Raw genomic sequence first — 22,065 nt, 5'->3', positions numbered from 1 at the left:
GGAACACGGGAAGACCCAGAAAAGTCTCTCCTGCAGTGTATTGCCGCCGTCACGGCTTCTCTTTGGTAGTGTTGTATTTCTCTGTGGCAGCCCTCCCTCCTCGCTCTGTGCTGTTTGTGACCCAGGGATGGATGAAGCCGTCTGGTGGGCAGAGCCGCGGGCTGGGAGCCAGGAGGTAGCTGGATCCGAGTGCTGGCTCTGCCGCTGGGCTGCTGAGCGAACTTGGGTGAGTCTCTGTGCTGCTCCCTGCCCCTCAGTTTCCCTTTCTGGACATCAGGGACTGCAACACAGCCTTTCTTGGTAAAATGCATTGCTCAGGAGAAGTGCCATGTAAATTTGCATCTGTATCTTGGCCAGCTGCCGGGCTGCCTGGTCCCTCTCCTTAATATCTGCTCACACTGCCCTGGCATCTTGCACTGATGCTCTGCTTTGTGCCTTATCTTGGTCTCTGTATTGCTGCTGCTTTTTTAAGCACTGGCTCGTCGACACCTTCTGCATGCTCCTTATGAAGTGCCTTTGAAGTAGCAAGCCCAGCATGGACTGGGGGAACCCCTAAAGCAGATGCGGTCGCTTCCCCAGTGCCCGCATCACCGTTGTGCCTTGGTGTGGGTGAGCCGGGTGCTCCAGGGTGGCCGTGATGCGGAGGAGCCTGGCTCGGTGCAGGGGCGATGCTGCGGTGACACAGTACCCATTGTTGCAGGGCTGACCACCCATTAGAACTGCAAATGTGAAATGAAGATCTTTGCCCTCCCTTGCGCTGAGGCCGGTAGATATTTTGAATGCTGGTCTGTGGCCAGGTTCATTTGGGAAAAGCCATGGTCCCGCATGTGTTGGAGCCCCATGGCCATGGGGCTGTTCCCCATCACAGCCAAAAATCCCAGCTGGGAAAGGGGAGAAACCTCCTGCCGAGAAGCAGCGGCACCATTCCTGCCTTGAGATGGTGAAGCGAGCAGCACAGAACAGTTTTGAGGATGTGCTTTTAGTAAACACGTTCTTTGGGAACTGCTTATCAAAGCTTTACAGCCAAATTCCACCCCTCGCATTTTAGATGACCCTATGATTTTAGGGGATTTTAATACTGTTAAATTCCCAACTCTTACAGTACCCTGGGCACACTTGAGCTGTAAATATACCCCTTAGCTTAGTGAGTTTTGTAAGTGACAAAGAGGTGCTATGAGTATGTCCCAGAGGCAAATGGTCTGTTTTAGGCACAGCTGTGAAAGCATTGATAAAAAGTGCAGCATCAGTCAGTTATTAAATGACTCTTTAGACTCTGGTAATAAGTAACAATTAACAAAAAATACTCTCAAGCAAGTGTCCTCTCCGGGAAAGGTGGAAACTTGAGGCCGAGAGCCCAAAATGCCAGTTCACGTGTCCTAAGGGAGCTTTTCCAGAAGAAAAATACAGAAATACCGCCTGTAAGGGTGGCACAGTGCAGCCCCTGTCTCAGCACAGTGTGCCATTCCACAAGTTTATTTTTTCTGGGATTAGTTTGCTACCTACCTCCCGAAGCTTGCTTTACGGAATCATAGTGCTGTGTAATATATACCTAGAGAGAAAATATATTGGGTCAGATTCTTCACTGGCGTGAGTGAGTCAGTGATGACGCATCAACGGTCAACAGGGATGGAAAATGGCCCATTTAGCTAAATATATGAAATATATATATAGTCCCCAAAGGATAAGCTAGAAATCATAGTAGTATATTCAAGGGGAGCCAAGGGAAAATAGTAAGCGTGAATAAAAAGGCAGCCACAAAGCAGAGGCGTTTAAAGTTAAAGCCACATTTACATAAATACCAAGGCTTAAAGAGCTCCTTTACTGTAACCTGTTTGCCAGCGCTGTCAGTTCCTGCTGGCGCGGGAAGAGGTGCCCATCCACAGCAAACGGTCGCTGCTGTGGGCTCTCATTTGAGGGGCTGAAGGGTCCGAATGCAGCTCCCCCTCCCCAGGGCAGGGCTGGTGAGTTGGTGTGGGAGGGGGACCGCTGGGATGTGTCTGCAAATCCCTTCTCTTCCTCCTCCTCCACATGTGGTGACTCCTAAAATGCTGCAGGCGGTGGGAAAAGGAGAGGTAGGGCTTCCAGAGTGAAATCTTCAGATGAAATCTTGGCCTCTCCCGGCCAGCGGGAATGCTGCCCGGACTTCTGTCCAGATGGGAGTTCACTCCCTGTGTCCTGAGCTCCTACCTCAAAACCGCTTTGTTTGCCTCGTGCCAGTCACTCTCCTGCAAAACTCGGCCTTTGCACAAGATGTCAGCGGTGACATAGCGCAGGCATTGCTGCTGTTTTGCTAACACTGGAGAGGAGTTGGTATCAGAAATGCCTTACCAGATAGGAAAGGTAGAGACGTGCAACAGTCTGTGCATGGTCACATCCCGAGAGGAAGAGGAAGGTAACCTTGATCTCTGCGGCACGCCTGCAGGAAGAATTCTCACATGCAGGCTCCCATCTCGGCTCTATCTGCGACCTAAATCTCATATATTCAGGCAAAACTCCCACCGTTCGCAGCAAGGAGTTTTGCCAAAGTAAATACAGCCGTTCTGGGCCTTTGCCCCATTTCATTTTGCTGTAGGCGGATTGATTGCCCTATGGGGAAACCCATCCCTTCTCTGTATTGCCCAATGCACAGACGCAAGTCTCTGAACTCCTTCAGGGTTTGGGATGGTTCGGAGGGATCCTGTCTTTCCCTTTCCATCCTGTAACCACATGGGAGCAGCTCATGAGGACATGTCTGGTGTCTGGGCTTTGCTTTTAGTTGTGCCACAGCTTTTGCTTAATCCACCTCTGCCCCGAGAGCTGGGATGCTGATACACAGCTCTGTGGTGGGTTTTGAGGGCTCCTGTGGATGCGATGCAGTTGGGAAGTGCTACCCAACCGTCTCCTTCCTGCTGCTTACTTTTATCCTGGTTGGAATCTCTGTAAATCCTTATGGTTTAGGGCATAAAGCAAATTCTGACTGATTTAAGATGGGAGCAATCCCTCTGAGGTGTTGGACCAGAGCTTGCTCTGTGTTGCCAATAATTTGGGGTGTAAACTGGAATGATTAGGAAATGTGCACTATGCTAGCTCTGGATTGCTGATTTTGCTGCCAACAAAGGGCTAAATGCGGCGTGTGATGAGTTTAGATGGATAGATAGCACTTGGCAATTTAAACATCCTTTCCGTGTTCCCTTGAGTTATTTCTGCTGTCACAGAGTGTTCCTCTTTTTAATTAGGATTTTTTAAATATAGTTACTGTAGAGTATTTTACAGTGTGTGAAAAAACTGTAACAGAATAATATAATGATGTTAGAGACTATGATTTGCCATTAAATATTATACAGACATTGCTCTGGGTTGTCTTTCCTTTAAATACCAAACTATTAGAGTTGTCCCATTATCTCATGTTTACTTTTCTGTGTCCTGTACATCTGGCATAAAATAACACAGATTTTATTTTCCAAGTGTGTCTAAGGGAATTGTGCCAAATACACATTTTTTTATTGCTCGACTGTAAAAGGAGCGGAAGAATCCTAAAATCCAATAACAATATTGTCAGTCCTGGGCAATTCAAAACAATGAATTGTCTCAGTTCTCTCTTCTACCTCTGTCCTCAGCTTAGAAGTAACAAAGATGAACAGTTTAGGCACTTTTTCCTTAGTGTTTTCAGTTTTTAAAGTATAAATTTCCAAAGTTTTCTATGTGACGAGGAGGTCTAGAGCTTCCCATGCACGCCAGCACTTACACCGGCACCTTTTTTAAATGAAGGCCACATTTCTTAATACCAAATGTCAGCTGGAGCTAGGAGAAAAACATTATTCGGCGAGTCTTAGTTCCTGCGAGGTGGCAGTGTTTCAGCTGGGCGCTTTGGTGGAAGCTGAGTGGATGTCTGCTACTGACTTTAATAGGAGAGGAATCAGGACTGTTTGTTACAACCATTTCTTAAAAGGGAAACTTACAGCTTATTGAAAAAGCGGATATGAAAAGCACAAACTTGCTCTTTTCTTGCCAAGAACCATACAGATTATGTCACTGCATTTATTTAAATCTGGTTTCCATTATTTCGTTTTTCTGCTTTTCCCCCCACCCCCCATCTGGTTCTCAGGCATTCAGACAGGGCTGGGCTGCAAATCCTGCAGGAAAAAGCTCAAATCCATATAAAAAGATACTGTTTAGGATAATATATGCTCTTAATATATAGTCATATATTATTCATATACAGTTGTCAGTTATTGCTATGAGGAGCCCTTTGAAACAGCTGATCAGTTTTGCAGGGCTCCTATTTTTAATGAAATTACGCAATCGTTAATTTTTTAAGAGTTCCTCCTGCTTGTGCCCCTGGAGGCAGGAGATTAGACCCTTACTGTAGCTCTGCAAACGCCGCAGATATTTTCCTGCTCCCAGATTCCATCCCTCCTTCCAGACAGACAGGGTCCTGACTTGTTTATAGGGTGACTGGTTAGTCCTTCCAGTTTTAACACTCTCCGATGTAAAGGGGTAATTTTAGGATGTGATTGATTCCAGCATGGAGAGCAGCCAGTATCAGGCTCAAAAATCCATTTGCAAGTGTATGAAACATGAAGCACGCATCAAACGTGAATTACAAAATTGTTGGAAATGGAGTAAGCATCTTCGCTGTTTAAGGGGCTAAGACTCATTTTATGTGCAGTACCACCAGGTATGTGGGATGATTTTTATTCTACTTTACCAAACATCTGAATTCTGCCCTGCCCACCTCCTGAAAGCCCAATTTTCTCTCCATTTCACTTAATTCTGGGGTTTTCCCTGGGAGATCCTGCCAAACAGCGTTAAAATCACTTGTGGTTGCATGGGATGTGCAAACAGCCCCTTCTTGCGTGCTAAACTGGACAGCCTCCTAGGGAAAATGTTTTACCCGCTAGTGAGCCAGCCAGGAAATGTCTTCAGGATAAAAAATGAGGTGCAAACAGCAGCAAAATACAGCATTTTAAAACAAAACATTGATTTGAACACCGTCGGGGTGCTCGGTGAACTTCCACCCATGAAGCGCCGCTATGCTGGACCACCCTTGCGAGCAGAAAAGCCAGAAAAACTGCTGCCAAGATCAGGCAGACTCTAAATAACTTAAATCATTTTATTATATATGGTCAGCAGGACATGTAATGGGATGATTAATGGGTCTATAAACACACAAGAGAGCTCTCCCGAAAAGGAGACTGGCTCTTTGGATTACACCTACACTTATGTATTAGAAAATTGAGGAAGCTTAATAAAACCTAAGCTGGCTTGAGCTCAGTAAATTAATATTGATTATAAATCGTGGGGGGGGAGCAGCAGGGGCTGGAGGCTGTGGGTCTCCTCAGGGATAGCAGGTCCCAACCGCGGCTGGGCCTGCTGCCCTTGGGCTTGGGGGGGGCAATGGAGGTGGTGAGTGAGGGCTAGGGAGCCAGCTTGGGGCTGAGCGGGGTTGGAAGTACCCCTCAAACCGGGCAGTCCCCGGGCCGCCCGCCGGCCGCCATGACACCCCCCTCCCCTCCTCAGCAGCCGGAGGCGGACTACAACTCCCAGCATGCACCGCGCCCCCCCGCCCCGTCATGCCTCTCTCCCTCCGTGACGTAAAGAGCCCGTCTCCCGCGCAGGCGCAGAGTGGGTTCGGCGCTGTGAGGAGGAGGCGGCGGCGGCGGCGACGGCCATGGCGCTCAACAGGAACCACTCGGAGGGCGGCGGCGTCATCGTTAACAACAGCGAGAAGTGAGGTGCCATCCCCTTCTCCTCTCCTCCGGCCGCAGTCGCCGGGGGGGATAGCGGGAAGCTGTTTTTCATCCACCCACCCCGCCCCCCGCCTTTCTTCCCCCTCAGGGGGAGCGGTTGTGGGGGTGTGGGGTGGATTCACCCTCTCGGTGCCGGCGTGGTTGGGCTCATCCTCCCCTCTTTTCCCTACGGGGGTAGGGCCTGTATGTAGCCCCCTAGGCCTCCCCGGGGGGGAGTTCTGCTGGGCCTCCCCCGCGGCCCCCCCCACCCCGCTCCCCTCCGCAGCCTGCCTGCTCCCCCCTTTCCCCGGCTTGGCTCTCACTGCTCTTCCCAGCCTCTCCCCCGAGTGCTCAGTGAGAGCTGGCAGAGCTCAGTCCCCAGCCAGGTGATTCTGGCCTGGACCCAAGCCTCACCCCTCTCTCGCCACCCGGTACTGCGGAAGAGCTCGGATGCTGCACCTGCAGTGTGCCTCTGTTCAAGAGCTGCCGGCTTGGGAAGCGCTAGGCAGCCTGCCCGCTTTGGTTTGCTGGGTTCCTTGCGCACACACCCCCTCCGTGTGTTCGGGAAGGAGCAACAGTGTTGGGGAAAAGGTGCTGGGATATAACCATGGAAACAGAAAGCCTCCACAGAGCTGCCTCTGTCTGCATGGCAATGGGCTGTCCTCACCCTCTGTGTCTGCCAGTGTGCTTTGGTTCTGACGTGGCAGTTGCCTGCTTCTGGGACAAATGAGTAGTTTATTCTTCAGGGCTTCTTTCTGTGAGGCCAGTTAGACATTGGTGTAGGAATCCTGCACCTGACTTCCATTTGGGTTGTGACCCTTCTTAGAAGAACTTAGTAAGATCAACTCTGGGGCTTAAATTTGCATTCACTGAAACAAACAACTGTGGTAGCTTAACGTGTTACTGTTCCCAGTTGTCAGCCTGCCTTGGATCAGGGGTTACCTCTCATGCGGCAGCCCAGGCTGCTTGTGGTGGTTGATTCAGCTGATACGCTGTAGCCTGAACAGAGCTGCTGGCTCCCATGGCCTTACGGAGCTTTTGCTGGAGCGACAGGCATTTGCTGGGAGAAGGCAAAGGCAAGTGACTGAGGATGGTAATGCATAAGCTGCCAAAGATAAGGGTGGTGGAGGTTTCTCCAGCTTTAGGGATTAGAGTCCCTAATGTGGATGCTGTTATGTTAATACAACTTACCTGCTGTATCCATGCAAGGGTATTGCACTGGTTTTAATCAGGTCAGTTTCAAATTGAGAATTAAGGAGTCAGTGCAGACAACGTGGGTTAATGAAGTCTAGTGGCAAGAAAGGGGAGTTCCTCTTGATCGTGTTTTTGTGACAGAGATGCTTAAGCTGCGGTTAGACCATCAACAGCCATGTTGCATAAGCCAGCCTGAGCAGTTCCTGCTTCAGCAGTCCTTCCTCTGTTGTGTTACTTGTGGTGAACCAAATTAGGGAACTGATCCAGCAGAAATACAACACAACTTAAAAAAAAAAATATATATATATATATGTCTTGAGATCTTGATCAGTTCAATTGACTAGATTCACTGCCTCGCTATGCAGACAGCTATAGCTGTGCCAGCACACTGAGGAGGGAACACAAGGCTGAGAACAAGCAGCCAGTACTACTTAAGTTGCTACTGCCAACAAAAAAAAAAAATGCAAGCCAGACTGATTTTGTCTGCTGAGCACTGGCCTGAGGTTAAAGGCAGTTTCGGTAGGTCAGTAAACTTATATGCATATTGCACTGCTGCCTTGAGCTGTAACACTGTAACGCCGTGTCTCCTCTCTCATCTTGTTTGCAGCGTTTTGATGACCTATGATCATGTAGAAATTACCTTCAGTGATATTGAACCTATGCCAGATGCCTTCAAAGGGACCAAGAAAGGGAGTGTTTTCTTGACTCCCTACCGAGTAAGTAGTAAAAGGCTTTATGTTGTGTAAGGAGATAAGGGCTCTTTGCGATTCTGTATTTAAATGTCCTCAATGCATGAAAGTCAGGATAATCTACTATCCCTTGAAGTATGGCTCATCCTCTCCCTCTGGGGAGCATTATGAATTCATTGCATATCCTATCTATTTGTCAAAAGATAATAAATCTGATTAGTTCTTATACAGGCAGCTGTTTAGTCCATCAGGCATCTTCAAGATTGGAAATTAGCAATGGTCTGGAAATGCGGAATGCAACAGCACAGCTACTAAATTATAGCTGTGTGGAGCAGTGAGTTCTCTGGAAGCTGGAAGGAGTATTATCTGAGCAAGAGTAGTCTTTCTGGAAGGCTTTATTGCCTTGAGGCTTCAGTTTACCCTTGTGGCTGTTCTGTGTAGCTTTTGGCTTGCAGAACTGATGAGGAGCTTCAGATGTGGGAGGGAGTTTCAGTCCATCGAAAAGTCTCTTCAGATAATAAATCGGGGCTGTGTTTCCTGTTTGTTTTAAATACTCTTTGTAATGTTATTTTCTTTTTAGGTTATCTTTGTATCAAAAGGAAAGGATGCTATGCAGTCTTTTGTGATGCCCTTTTATTTGTTGAAAGATTGCGAGATTAAGCAGCCTGTCTTTGGAGCGAATTATATTAAGGGTACAGTGAAAGCAGAGGCAGGAGGTACGTATAGAACAGATGTATATGCTGTATCTTAGTTCAGCTACACAATTCATAGCAAAGTATCCAGTGTAACTGAAACTGGATGCTGACCAAATGGGTTTTTACAGTACTGCTAAAATGTGTGTGTTTCTTTGAAACTAGCAGCTAAAAATATTCCCCTTATCTGCTCCCTGTACAGTTACAATGAACAGATCTGTTCTGCAACCAGTCTCATTCCTGCCCTCTGTGCAAAACACTACGTTCAATCAGCCAAGTGATCTCACTGAGTAAACATCAGAGCAGAGTCAGCAAGAGCGAGGATGTCATTTTGCTTTGGTCCGTTGGGGTTACCTGTTAATTCTGCATCCAAGTCCTCCTATGCCAAAGACTTGTGATCCTTTCTGGATCTGTTTGGGTTTTCGGGTGCAGATGTCCAGAGCGCTGTTCTCCATCATCAGTTTCTTATGCAATTCAAGGAAAGGCATGCTATTGCTATAGTGCATCTTAGCAGTAAAAATGACACTTGGAAGAAAGTGGACTGTCTAGAAATTAGGGAATCTTCAAGGGGTGGTTTCATATTATGTTTGATGAGAAGATTGTGGTAGACATTTTCAAGAAGAATTTTTTTTAGTCACTATTTTATGCTTCCCCTTCTTACCAAAGGTACATAGTTCAGTAAACTTTCATCCCCAGCTTGATTTAGTCTAGTTGTGGCACTGAAATCACAGTGCAGTGCTTAGGAGACTTCAGTCTGTAATCCTGAAGTCAGCATTGTGGCTTCTGTGTGGGAGCAAAGTGGGACCATCCAGTGTGAGAGGAAGCCTGAGCAGTAATGACAAGCTCTGTAAACTGTATGAAGGGCAAATGGCTTTAGCTAGATCTTTGTGAATTTTCCCCAGAGGCTATCTTTTTTAATGAGGATGTTGCTTTAACAGCCATGAGAGTCTGTTTTAGCTCAAAAGGCTCTTTAATCTGCATGTCCCTGTTTCAGCACTGACACAGCTTCTGCTTTGATGCATTGTTGGGACTCTGGGCTGTGCATGTTTTTCTTTTTTAGTCTGTAATATGACATGTCACTAATTTATTTTTTTTTATTATTATTATCCTGACTTGAAATATCTTCCATAGACTCTAATGGATTTATGCGGACCATGTTTTTCATTAAGCTCTTTCCTTCATTGGGCACTCAAACTCCCAAACTAATTTATAGCTGACAGTTAGGTGTAGTTGCAAAGGCTTTTTAGCAAACGGGATTAACAAAATCCCTGTCTTCTGCACTAATCTTATACAAAGCTAGAGCAAATCCAGTGCTTCTGATAGCTTGGTCTGTCGGCAGCTGGTGTGGTAACAGGCACAACTTTAGAAAGCTTTTGAAGGTCTCCCTCACTGGTGTTTCTTCAGGTGTCTCTTGACCTGAAAATACCCCAATGTGAATTTTTATGATAATAGGGTAATTCTGCCACTTTATCTGCATTTTTTTTTTTTTTGTGGATTTTTGGGATAAGCTCTTTAAAGAATTATATGCAGGGCATCTGTAGATAACGCATGGAAGCTAAATAGCATCAAAACAGCTTCTTGCTTCTGGATTCTGTTTTTCCTCCTTGCAGGCGGCTGGGAGGGATCTGCCACATTCAAGATGACCTTTTCAGCTGGAGGCGCTATCGAGTTTGGGCAGCGTATGCTGCAGGTGGCATCGCAAGGTACAGGAGTCTGGTGCTGTCTGCCAGACAGTTTTGTGATTTCTGGAGGCCTTGCCTTCATCTTGCAGCAAGGGCAGTTTTAGGTTGCAGCAGGTTGGATTCAAATCCATGTGAGTTTCAGGCTGTATCTGGAACTTGCTTGCTTTAAAAAGTACTTTTTTCACATCCAGTGAACAGCAGATTTATTGGGGTGGAGCTTGTTTGTTTTCAGATAAGAACTCTTTAAGTTAGTTGAAGTTCTTGGCCTGCATATGATGCAGGCTTGATGTTTTGATGAGGTTAACTTATCTTTACTTCTCCAGTCTCCAGAGGTGAAATACCCAATGGAGCTTACGGCTATTCCTATATGCCAAATGGATCCTATGCTTTCGCACCAGCTGCAGCTAATGGGGGCTATCCATACCCACCACCTCCTCCTGGTAAGTCTGGGAATTGAGGATGGGGATTATTCCAGTTGGCAAGAGTTAAAATAGGTAAAAAGGGGAAGAAACACAAATTTTACATAGTCTTTTAGATTGGATCTGGTGCCTTGTGCAACTTTTGTTTCTGAGCTTAATTATATTTGCCTTTGGCTTCTTTTGGCTGTATACTGTGACCCACCCAAAGGAGTTAAGTCTTTTGCTGTGTTATTTCCTTTCCTGACAGAGTTCTATCCTGGTCCTCCTGTGGTGGATGGAGACATGGGTTACATGCAGCTTCCACCCCCACCGTACCCAGGGCCCATGGAACCCCCCGTCAGCGGTCCAGACCTGCCCACCACTCCTGCAGGTAAGCAGTGTGTTCAGGGGAATTAGTTCACAACGGTTTTGTTACCTGTGAAATGGACATTGTTTCTTGTCTGTTATCTCTCGGGGAACTTAGAGTCAACTTAGAGGTCCACTCAGAATTCAGAATTGTTTAGGAGAGGGATTAGGGAGCTCCCCTAATCTCCAGCCTTGTATATCCATCTCAGTCTGGAGGTCAGCCTGATTCTCTCCAGGGTAGATACCATTAGTGGATATTTTGCAGCTGGATTTATTCTTCTTGTGACAGAAAAAATATAGTTTGTGATTTTCCTGTTGTGGTAATCCTGCTCTGATAGATGAATAAAAAGGAATTGATGGTGAAATGTGTTTCTAGTCCGTTTCAGTTAGCAAATATGGCTTTGGTGATATTTGCTCCCCTTTCCCCCATTTCACTCTAACCTGATTACTTTGGCTTAAACAATATTGAACAGAGGAATAGATGATGGAAAGGAGCTGGGGAAATATAGTCTCATTTTCATTCATTTGGGATTTATCAAAATTATTTTGAACATGATCTTAAAAGGTCTGCATGTGGAGGGGGGAAAGAGCTTTTGCAGTTGGACACAACAATAAGTCTCTTGCAGGTAAGGATATTTGGATAAGGATTTAACTTCTCTCTTTGGTTTGAATAAACAACCAATCATCTTTGAATTATTATTTGGAAAGTGGCACTGACCCAGATGCTTGTACAAGATTTTTGTGTTCTGCAGAAATAGAGGATCTGGATTATCTTCATAAATTACTATCTTTAAAGTATGAGTCCCCTGAGCTGCTATAAACTTGTGCTGATTTTTCTTTTGTCTTGTGTTTTCACTCCCAAGAAGGATGGCTTATTGACTGCCTTTTTAAGGGGTATTGTCTGTATTCAGGCAGAACAGCTGTTAGCATTTATTTGTTGGCTAACAGGCAAGTCCCAGGTGACATTTCCAAACTAAATCTTGGTCTGTTTCACTTCAGACTTGACAATCCTGTGGCAACTGGAAGAGATAATGCACAATTGTGTTGTAGCTATTTTGCAACTCAGCATTGGTCAAATAGTGCTCTGTTAGTAACACTTGATGGCCAGGAATATGTGGAGTTTTTGTTTGATTGTAGAAGTTCTCTGTGTGTCACCAAATCTGTAACTTCTCTTTCTGTGACAGCTGAAGCGAAGGCTGCTGAAGCCGCTGCCAGTGCTTACTACAGCCCAGTCAATCCACATAACGTCTATATGCCCACGGTAAGTTCCTGTATTGTCTTTGTTTGCAATGTGAGCCCAAGAGGGTATTTAGCCATTCTCTTTCTCAGTGACACAGCAAAGCTTGTCTGAATTGATTTTGGTGTTTCGTGTTTTGGGGTTTTTGGGTGTGTTTTTTCTTAGCCATGAATTGATGTTCTCTTATTGTCTTTATTTCAGGACCAGCCACCTCCTCCTCCATACTTCCCACCAGAGGACAAGAAAAACCAATAAGCTAACGCAGAACTTCTCCACAACTCATTGCTTTCTTACTTCCCATTTTGGCAAAATCCTGGGGCATGGTCCATAGCACTGAGGAGTAGAGCCTTCCCCCAAGGCACATAGCTTTCATGGACTCTAGTGGTAGATAGAGCAGAGCAAGGGGAGAGATTTCAGCAGCCTGGGTTACCTGGTAGAGCTCTGAGGGTTTGCTGTCCTACCGCAGTATTCCCTTCTCCCTGTGTGCGGCTTCACTAGAACTGGAGGTTCTCTTAATCTGTGATTGTTTCACTTACGTCTGTTTCTTTTGATACTTAAATTATACCTCTTTGGAGTAATCAGCTGCTCCAAACAGCCAATTAACATGCTCATAATGTGGAAACAAGGCTTTTGGGGATGGGGTGGAGGGTGTCTTGAATTTACCTTAGTGTGCAGCCGAGAGCATCTCTGGACACAGGGGTGTCTCTGGGTATTCCTCTCAACCCAGAGTATCACATCCAACTTTTCCCTCTGCTACTGAGAAAGGACTTCAAAGGGAACCTTTGGTATCGCAGAGGAAATAGATGCCTGTTACATTTTTCAGGTATCTATTAAACTTTCTTGGTCTTTTTAGCAAAGTCATTCCTTACAATTGTAGCAAATAATCCGGTAGCCCTCCAAATTTTCCTGCTGTGCACTGTGTATGATGATGCTGCCAAGCTTCCCTTAAGAAAACATACCATTTGCAGGGTTGATTAGTAGCATCTAACTAGTTATAGATCATATGGGAACACTAATTTTCTGTTGTCTCTTTTTTCCAGTTAGATATGTGGGCTTGAGATCACGAAGTCCCAAATATTCTCTTCGTAGTCTATAATGCACTTTTTTTTTCCTTTGCTGTAACCCAAGTTACACTTTTTGGCCAGTGAAGCATCTTACTGCTGTGATTTAACTGGTGAATTAATAGCTGATGGGGAGAAAATAGTTGCTGTACTTCTGACCTGGTAGCACTTGAGAGAATATGCAAAATGTTGGAATAAGCTGTTAGGTGCAACTGAGCTGCTCGTTTGAATGTTGTTTAATGCTGTTAGCATTCCTGGATCAGCTGTGAATTTATTTCCCGGTGTCTTGTACGTGGGCTCCTTGGACTGAAGGTTAAAGTGTTTTCCTTCCGCAGCATTGATTCATTGATCTCATTAGCAACAACTCTAGTATGCAGAACCTCTGCAGGACTGATCAGAATCCAGGTCGGAAAAGTTTGCATTGTACAAAGCTTTGCACAAATCAGACTTTACTGACTTCTGTCAGCTGTGAGAGAGGAAATCCTTCCCAGCAAGTGTGAAGAAAGATCGTGTGCTAGGAAACTGCTGAGACTTGCTGCATGCAGCCTGCTTGGAGAGAAAAAAGGTCCATCTCCTTGTTTTCTTTTTGTTTGAGTCTAGCTGATTAATCAAATTGCTACTGTCTGTGCACTGACTTTTCTAGAATTGCTACTGCAGTGATGTAAAGAAATGGTTATTTAAAAAAAAATATTTATTTTGAAAATGTTTGATTAATATATTAATGTGAAATGACTTTTGAATGCAGATTTGTTTTGCCAAGACTGAAGTAAAGAGAAATCAGCTCAGAACTTAGTGTGCATTTGTCTGTGTGTGAGTGGGCAAACTTGATGGTGACTTAGCTTTGGGTGGGGAGAGAGAATTAAACAGCAAAATCACTTGGATTTTGTTCTTGACTAGTCATTGATGACATCAGTTGCTTGATTTCTCTTGACTGACTTTGAAATGATGACTCTTGACTGAAATGAAAATAAGATGTTAAAATCTCCTAACAAACGCCCATTTTGCAATTCCTGTTGTAAACCAGTGAGGCGGCTGCTTAACACTTTACCCAGATGTGTTACCCAGATGGTTTTTCCAGACCAATTGCCCATGTAAAAGTTGTAACCTATTGCTAGAAGTAGTTGAGGGACACAGCATAGTTGTTGCTTCTAAAATATGTCTCTAATTAAAAGCAATCCATAATTTTATCTTTTTTTTTTGTGTGCTGAGATACCTAGGCAGTTCTGCTCAGTTAGGTCTGAACTCTCTAAGGTGGTGTGGTCAACCTGGTAGCTAGCTCTTCTCCATGGAAAAGTGGGGAGTTGTTACTCCAGCAGCATGTAGTGCTCCTCCTGGATGTGCTCCAGCAGCAGCGTGAGAGCTGTTACTCCTTGTGTGTGAGCAGCATTAGGTGTGTCAGTGTAGTTTGGCAGCGCAGGAGAGGAGGAGTTCCACGTGGGATCTGGTCCTGTGGTTACTGAGATTGGGTGAGTCCCTCTGGTTTGCGCTGACATGTGTCAAACAGAAGTTACTCAGAATCTACTCTACAGGTAACATCCAAACCTTGCTTGGCTTCATTCCTCTTCCCAGTTGCCACTAGCTGCCTTAATTCTTTTGAACTCCCTGATAACTGGGGTGGACATCTTCCAGATTCTGTTCTACATCACTTTTGAGTCTCGCATCCTCCCACATGGCAGCTTTACTGCATTTTAAGGCTGGCTGAGCCACTTGGGTTTGTTTTCTGCAGCAAGAGGTGGGTGGAGAAGGAAAGCATTAAGAGATAAAATGTTACAGCCTAGTAAGAACCTAATAAATCCTGTTTTGTGAATTAAATTACTTCAGATGGAGGTTTCCTGAATCACATTGGTCCAAGTGTAAGATGCTGCCGAAACCTCTCTGTATTCTTCTGCTTTAAAATGGCTCCCTCCTAGTTACCCTCTACTCCAGGATAAATAATCCTAGAAAACAGACTGCATGAAGTTTCCAGGTTTCTTGCCCAGCACCACTCACTGTGCAGCTCTTATGCCAACAATCAGCACAAACCCATGAGGGTTTTTTTAAAATCTTTCCTCAACTGAGTGTGCTTGAGAGGAGAAACATTTAGATATCTGCTCTGTTGAGAACTTGACTCCATGGTTCAAGATAACTGTCTCTTACGCTAGTGTGGACAAGTGGTAAGATTTGCAGCGAGACCATGAGGTTTGCTGCCTGGAAAAAGGAAAATATGTTGAGAGGATGAGTCAGGCTGGAATAAATGAAATGTTCCTCTCCTCGACATGGGTATTAGCGAGCTAAATCAGCAGCTTTTGAGCTGCGAGCTTTTTACAATGGTTTGTTGGTGAATGTCTCAGTCTCTCCAGGCTTGAGCTTGGCATGGTCTATGGGGAGGCGAGAAGGAGCGAGCCAAAATAGAGACTGATTGTGGTGGTCTTGGTGTGCTTGGAGCACGCTGATGAGAAGTGAAACACATTTTGGGAATGCTGAAGCTGTGGGGCCAAAAAGGCTGGGCAAGTCACAGAGTCAGCAAGGCTCACACAGGTATTCGGTTGAGTAGAGCAGCACAATTCAGGAGGGTGCAGATTTTGGCCAGAATCCCTGCCTCGCTTGTTAAAACTTGAAAACCCAGATTTGGCTTAGATACTCAGCACTCACTGCCATCTCCCTGATGGGAACCAGGACCTGTGCTCTGCTTTGGAAAGGGCTTAGAGAGGGTGGAAGGGTCAGCTGGTCCTGCTGCCCATGTAGAAGATTTTAAATATTAAAGCAGGGAAATGCAATTGAAAGTCTGCTTCAGCTCTGGAAGTGGGGTGGGAGCAGGGCAGGGGGAAGTGTGCATTAATACATCTCCAGATCTGGTCCATGCTTGAATGAATGATTAATCAGCTATGCAGCAGAAAGGCTGTCATTTGAAAGCTAGATTGGTACCATTAAATTCCAATATTTGGATAGTGTTATACTACTGAAGAAAAAGAGGGGGTACAGGGAACAGTTGGTGTTGGATACAGTTAATCTTTTGGCATAGACAGATTTTCTAACTACTGTGTACAGTTCTGTCTTGATATGACTGAGGCTTTTCATATGAGAAGTCACCCAGTGCACCTTGTGCCTGCTTCCCCGCTCTGCATATGCGGCTATTTCCCTCCTTCACGGGAGTGTGGTGTAACTAGGTATTTCTAAAGTGCTTTGAGATCTTATGCAAAAAACTGTTAGTGCAGGAACTGCAGGTACTACTTACAGATTTCCTACTATCGGCCCTGAAATCTTTCTGGATATCCCTGGGGGCTGGGGAAGATCTTTACACTAGAAGGATGGGGCATGTGTGTGCTTGCCCAGGATTGCCTCCAGCCGAAGGAAGAGATCGAGCCCTCTTCCTCCTCCACACCATTCTGCCCAGATTTTACTTTGAGCACTCCTGCTTCATGTGACCTATTACCAAAAAAAAATTAAAACAAATAATTATTTTGCATTAATTCCTTTATCGCTGGGGGGATGTGCTTAGCGCTCATGGGGATCGTGGTTAAGCCAGCTTGGCCAGTGCCTGCCTGCCCCATGTGTGTGTCTGTCTGTCCGTCTCTTCCTTTGGGGACTACGAGGACTCCCCGCTGCTCTCTGAGCAGTAGATGGGCAAATTGCATCTCTGCCGCGTGATGGACACCGTGATTTATGAGCTAGGGCTTGCAGCACCAGCTCCCTTCGCAAGAACTGCTGGAGGTGGCAAGAGCCGTGGGACGAAGTTTGGACCCAATTGCTCACGGAGCAGGGCCAGCCCTTGCCAGTGAGCGGCTCGCGCTGGCCAATGCGGTCACATCACAGGCACCTCCAGCTGTAAATAATTGCCAGGTTGGTATTAGAACATGGGTTTTTGCTAAGACAGGCTGTGATCAAGAGGTGGTTTCAGGTTTAGAGCTGTACAAGTCAGCCCAAGTGACAAATGTGGGGGGTTTTTTGTGGGTTGGTATGAAATGCCTGGACATGTAGGGCAGAGATCTTCATTTTAGGCAGGGGTTCTCTTTGCAGCCATACCAGGTATTACTCACCCGTCTGCTCTCTTGCGTGAGTCAGCTCAAGGAGCTACCGTCATGAGACTGAACTGGAAACTGGTATTTCAGCACCCTCCTTGCTCAAGGGCCGTCGCTGTGCCACCGAGAGAGGCCACAACGGGATGTGAAGAGACCCACAAAACAGCGAGCAGGAGTGGAGACTCATACCCGCCAGCGGGGGCTGCTGGATCTCATGCCTCAGGGTCCAAACAGACTGGGATCCATCTCTGCTGTGTCGTCCTAGCCACCCATCTGCCATTTCCTACACATTTCCTACGGTCTCCGGATACTGGAGCAAAAGGTATCAGCTTGCACTCCATTTGCGAGCTCAGTTCAGCAGATCCCATCTTTCTAAACCTTTCCTTTCCCTTGCTCTGATTCAGTCTCTCCTCCTCCTCCGTGTACTTTGCTCCGTAAGGGCTGGGCTGTGGCTGGGACACAGTCACTCTCCCTGCAGCACAGATCGGCTGCAGTGATATTGGTGTTTTGGCGTGTCTGTCTGGGATCTGCTGGTGGAGTTCAGCCCTGCCCTGCTGCCTCGTCCCATGGTCCAAGCGTGCAGCTCTGCAGAGTTTGGTGGGCGCCTCAGGGGACTTTGGTACACATGGGGGAAGAGATGGTGGTGGAAAAGCCAGGGAGGGACTGTTTTCATGCTGAAGCTGGTCAATAATTTGGCATGTGTGCTCCAGGATAGGCACTAAGGTGCTTAATATGCACCGTGGGGTATGCCTGGAACCCAGGTGTCAGCCCCAAATTTTTCTGCCTTCACAAGCATCTACCCTGGTCCCTGCTCAGCTCACGTGCGTGCTGTAGGTCCTGCTGCTCTGAACTCAGTGCCCCAAACCAGCAGATGAAATGACCCTGACATTTGTGTCCCCCCCTTTCCTGTCCTGCCAGTGAGAGCTGCCGCTGCTCTGGCCCTGCAGTGAGGGGATGAGAAATCCAGTGGCCGACACTGAATTCATCTTGCTGGGAGAGGGAGGTGGATGAAATATTTGCTGCATAGACGTAGCACATGGCAGTGATGGAGAAAACGTTTTAAAGCTGTCACGGTGTGCCCCAAGCCAAAACGAATGGCATCCAGGTCAATACATGAATTTTGTGACCTCCTGAAGGACAAGGCAGGCTGCTGCCCGGGGGGGCTGTGCTTTCCCCCTGCCTTGTGCTGCCGTGCAGGGAGCCAGACGCAGCGTTTGAGCTGGGATGGTGCCCGGGCAGGTCAGCCCTGTGCTCTGGGTCCGGGGGGGATGGCATGGAAGCGGGGTCAGGGTGGGCAGGACACATCCTGCTTTCGCCTTTGGGACCCAGCCAGTTCCCTGGGGAGCTGGAGCAGCGGCCGGCAGAGCTTTGCATTGCAACGGTGTTTCCTCCAGAGGGGCTGAGGCTGGCCGGTGAAGCCCCCCCAAGGATGACCGGGGTGTTGACTGCCTCACGGGCAGCGCGGCCGGAGTCATCCTCACACGACCCCGCCATGGAGCCGGCAAGCCTCGCGCCCAACCCGTGCTCCTGCCCGGGGCTCCCAGAGGAACCACAGCTTTCACAACTGCCCTGCCCTGTGTGGGTGGCTGGAAGTCTCCTTTGCTCTTCCCAGAAGGATGGGGTTTTCCTTGATGTCCTTCTAAGATATCCGAAATGGGGGGTTGTGCGTCTTGCTTTTTGCTAGGTGCGTTCAAAGTGCTCGGGAGAGCCTGTGGAAGGAAAGATGTGGGGTTAGGGCAGAAATAACTGGAAGGCCCTGTAGTAGACAAGGAAGGGAACTGACCGACATCCCTCTTGGGTAGGAAATCGCTGGTCCCAGAGCACACAGCACAGCAGGTCCCCAGGGGGATGCCCTGTCCAGGCAGCCCCGAGAAGAGGGAGCAGGATTGTCCCTGATCTCATTTTGAAACCACCTTCCTCTCCTCCACACTGTGCTTTTACTGCACGCCTTGCCAAACTCTGGCAGGCACCGCCTGGTTCTGCAGAGTCATTGAACCCGTGTTTAAAAGGAGAAGTGAGGGAGGGACATGTTGAAATCAATTTTTTTGACTATTTGCTTGTTTCCAGCTGAGACACTGAGATAAGGGTGAGGGCAGGCTGCGGCTCCAGGATTATCAAGCCAAGAGGTAGGGAGATAAACTGCTGTTAATGCTTGCAGAGGGTCTTTTCATACCAGGTTTTCCTTTAAAGGGAAGATAAGATACACCTTTAAAGAGGATGATAATGCTTATTCTTTGGAGATATGGTCTCTCAGCAGCACCTATAACCCTGTGCATGAGTGAACTGTGGAATTTATTTATCCTAGGGGCAGCCTGTAACCCCACAGGGGTATAGCCCTGTAGCTTGTAAGGAAAAGGGTTTTCCTTTAGGATGAGTTGTTCTTAAAAGGAATGGAGGGGTTCACTCTATATTGTGCATATATATGGTATGTGCCCCTGGGTAGCTATTTTGGGGGGCAGCTTGATGTTGTGGGGAGGGAGGGCTATTTTATGGAATGTTGACCCACTCCCTTTGGAAATCAAAGTCCTTTTACAGTTTTCCTGACCTGGGATGGCTGGAATGTTTTGCAAGGTCCTGGCTAATTGTCTGCAGGTTTGGGGCATGGAGTTTATGGGGTTTGTATCTACTAATCAGAAATCGCTGCTAATTCTGGAGCTGCTTATAGGTCTTTTCTTATTGTTTCCTGGACAAGGAGTAATTTGAGGTGCAAATACAATGAGATATGTGACCTCAGTGATTTTTGTCACTGGTATTTTGTGGAGCAGGTGACTGCTAGTAAAACCCAGGGGAAAAAAGGATATTTGCTGTTATTGAAACAGGATCACCCAGTAACTCTCCCTTTGCATACACAGAGGCTCAAAACCATGCGAGCCCTGCACAGAGACTGTTTATAAAGCCCATGCTGGCGTCTGATGGGGGATGTGTGCTGCCCACCCTGCCGGGCTGTGCCTGAGCATTTCCAGCCGGAGTTGCAAACCAGCCCCGAGCAATGCAGTGACCAGCTGGGGAACTTTCAGCGAAAGTCACTTTTGACAGACACTTCCACGCTGAAACTGAACTTTTCCTCTTTAAAGCCTGCAAAACCCCAGCACAGCCACTGGGTCCTGGCTGGAGAACGATTGCCTGATGTGTAGCAGTATTTATGATTGCACTGGATTTTATTTCTTCAGCATTATAAGGAGAAGGGAGGTAGATTTGAGGATTAACTAAACTCATAGCAGTTGTTCTCTCTGTGCTGGTTGAGGTAAGACACTTTTCCTTGACCCCTGTTATTTTTCATTGGCAAGAAACAGCAAAAGGTGTGAGCAGCTCAGGGGTGCTGTGTCCGCGTCCTGCCTTTATCTCTGTGGTTGCTCTTTGCTAAGCCAGATTTTGCTTTTGCAATCAAAGCTAAAAGCAAAGATGACAGCAATAATTTTCAAATACCATTGTGCACTTTACATCTCTACTTCCCACTTAGAACATTTTGCGTGGAGCACAGTGCTGATGTCCCAGATCAATACACAGCATTTGTGTGTGTCAAGGGAGAGGGATGCAGAATAGAAATCGGCTCCTCTGCTGTCCCCCTCCACCAGCAAGGGAGGAGATGCTTTTAAACTGTTTGTTGGCCCAAGGTGAAGCAAATGCTAGGCTAGTCAAAGTCAAGGCTGGGGCTACCAGAGCTGGGCAAACACCTCTGAGCATCTCTGCCAGCAAAGGGGACGGGAACCCTCACCAGGCATGGGGGCGACAAGGCGGCTCCACCGCCAAACTGGGGAGCGCAGGGGAAGTGATGCTGAAGCCCAGGTCCTCAGGGCTACTGTGCCGGTGCCTGGGGGCAGTTACAAAAGAGCCCTCCTGACATGGGAAAGGCAGAAGAGTAACAAGCAGCTTTTTTCAGACCTTAGGGCATGAGGCTGAACGATCGCTATGAGAGCAGGGATGGATTTCAGCTTTTTGGTGTCTTGCTGTATCTCTGGATTTTTATTCTGTAGATCAGCTCAGTATCCCCGTGCCCCTGGCAACTTGCTGTGCATGTGCTGTGCAGCCCTTCATGGCCCCAGTCCCGCGCTGGCCGACCTGGATAAAGAAAACCTGATCCCCACATCGACCCGCTGTCAGTGCCGGCAGCCCTTTTTCCATCTCCTGGTCCCCCAACTTGAGGGAACGCCTTTTGCCAATATAACCTGTTCTTACAGGGTTTCAGGGCAAGGGGAAATTTTGTCTCTCCTAAAGCAGCTAAAACAGTGCAACCTGCCTTAATTAAAGAACTAGATGATTGCAAGGATGAAAGGGACTGGCTGCCTGCCTCTCCCCTGTCCTGTCACAGGGATGCTGCTGCCAGCATCCTCCTGCAGCTCTTTGCGGCCCTGGTTTGAGCCAGCATGCTGCGAGTACCTCCGTGCTATCAGAGTCACCTCTTTGCAATGCTTCCGTATTTAAGGGGACAAACTTCCCAGTGCAGTTTTCCATGGTCATGGTTTCCTGTTCAGATTAAGCAGAAATCCCTGACAGGCTACACAGCAGCACTGAACCTGATGTGGAGCTTCTGCTCCCTGCATTGCATCTGAAGCATCTTCTTTTACGGCTTCCAGGAGTGTCTGGGGGCCAGAAATAGGAAGGCTGGAAAAAACTAAAACCTCTCTCGATGGGGTGTGAAGCATCAGCTGTGGTCACAGCCCTGTTTCACAGAGCCTGTGGCTCCTAGCAGCCCCAGCAGTGACATGCAAGTCTTGAGCACGGGCTGGTGTCTTTCCCTGGGCTGTGGGTCTGTCTGCTCAGCAGCAAATGCTTACACAGCTCAACAGCCCCTCTGAACCCGAGGCTGCTCTTAGCTGTGCATGTAAGTACGTTAGACATCCAGGAGCAAACCAGCTCTTCCCTTGGCCATCTCCTGAAGCTCTTCCTGATGCTCACCCATGCCTTCCCCCCTCCCATTTGCCACCAGCACAGACGTTTTGATAGGGATCTTCGAGGGGAGGGCACTGCTGCTGGTCTGTGATAGGCAACTGCCTTGCAAGTTGCAATCAGATAAAGTGTTTACAAGAATGAAAGCTGACA

General features: G+C 47.2%; 1 protein-coding gene across 4 annotated transcripts; it reads left to right on the top strand.

Moving 5' to 3' along the window:
- Positions 1-147: 147 nt before the first annotated feature.
- Positions 148-13,783, top strand: WBP2 (WW domain binding protein 2). Of its 4 annotated transcripts, XM_010579342.1 has the most exons (9): positions 5,695-5,714; positions 6,622-6,784; positions 7,510-7,618; positions 8,172-8,307; positions 9,894-9,986; positions 10,289-10,405; positions 10,632-10,754; positions 11,914-11,990; positions 12,168-13,783. In XM_010579342.1, the coding sequence occupies exons 3-9, from the start codon at positions 7,517-7,519 to the stop codon at positions 12,219-12,221; spliced, it is 702 nt and encodes a 233-aa protein (XP_010577644.1). In that variant the 5' UTR covers positions 5,695-5,714; positions 6,622-6,784; positions 7,510-7,516; the 3' UTR covers positions 12,222-13,783. The 4 variants fall into 4 exon arrangements, with proteins under 4 accessions (XP_010577643.1, XP_010577641.1, XP_010577642.1 ...); XM_010579341.1 differs by lacking the exons at positions 5,695-5,714; positions 6,622-6,784 and adding an exon at positions 148-226; XM_010579339.1 differs by lacking the exon at positions 6,622-6,784 and having other exon boundaries at positions 5,558-5,709.
- The last annotated feature ends 8,282 nt before the right edge of the window (positions 13,784-22,065 follow it).

Source organism: Haliaeetus leucocephalus, unplaced genomic scaffold (assembly GCF_000737465.1).
Source record: "Haliaeetus leucocephalus isolate CR32 unplaced genomic scaffold, Haliaeetus_leucocephalus-4.0 Scaffold657, whole genome shotgun sequence".
NCBI lineage: Eukaryota > Metazoa > Chordata > Aves > Accipitriformes > Accipitridae > Haliaeetus > Haliaeetus leucocephalus.
Note: the sequence above shows the minus strand (reverse complement) of the source record. Positions and strands in the feature narration are given on the sequence as shown.

What these genes read in the sequence shown, in the direction of transcription:
- WBP2 (XM_010579339.1), top strand. Translation starts at nt 5,651, where the DNA reads ATGGCGCTCAACAGGAACCACTCGGAGGGCGGCGGCGTCATCGTTAAC. An exon ending in TTTTCTTGACTCCCTACCGA is followed by an intron (nt 7,619 to 8,171) that starts GTAAGTAGTAAA and finishes TTTTCTTTTTAG; the next exon opens with GTTATCTTTGTATCAAAAGG. An exon ending in AGTGAAAGCAGAGGCAGGAG is followed by an intron (nt 8,308 to 9,893) that starts GTACGTATAGAA and finishes TCCTCCTTGCAG; the next exon opens with GCGGCTGGGAGGGATCTGCC.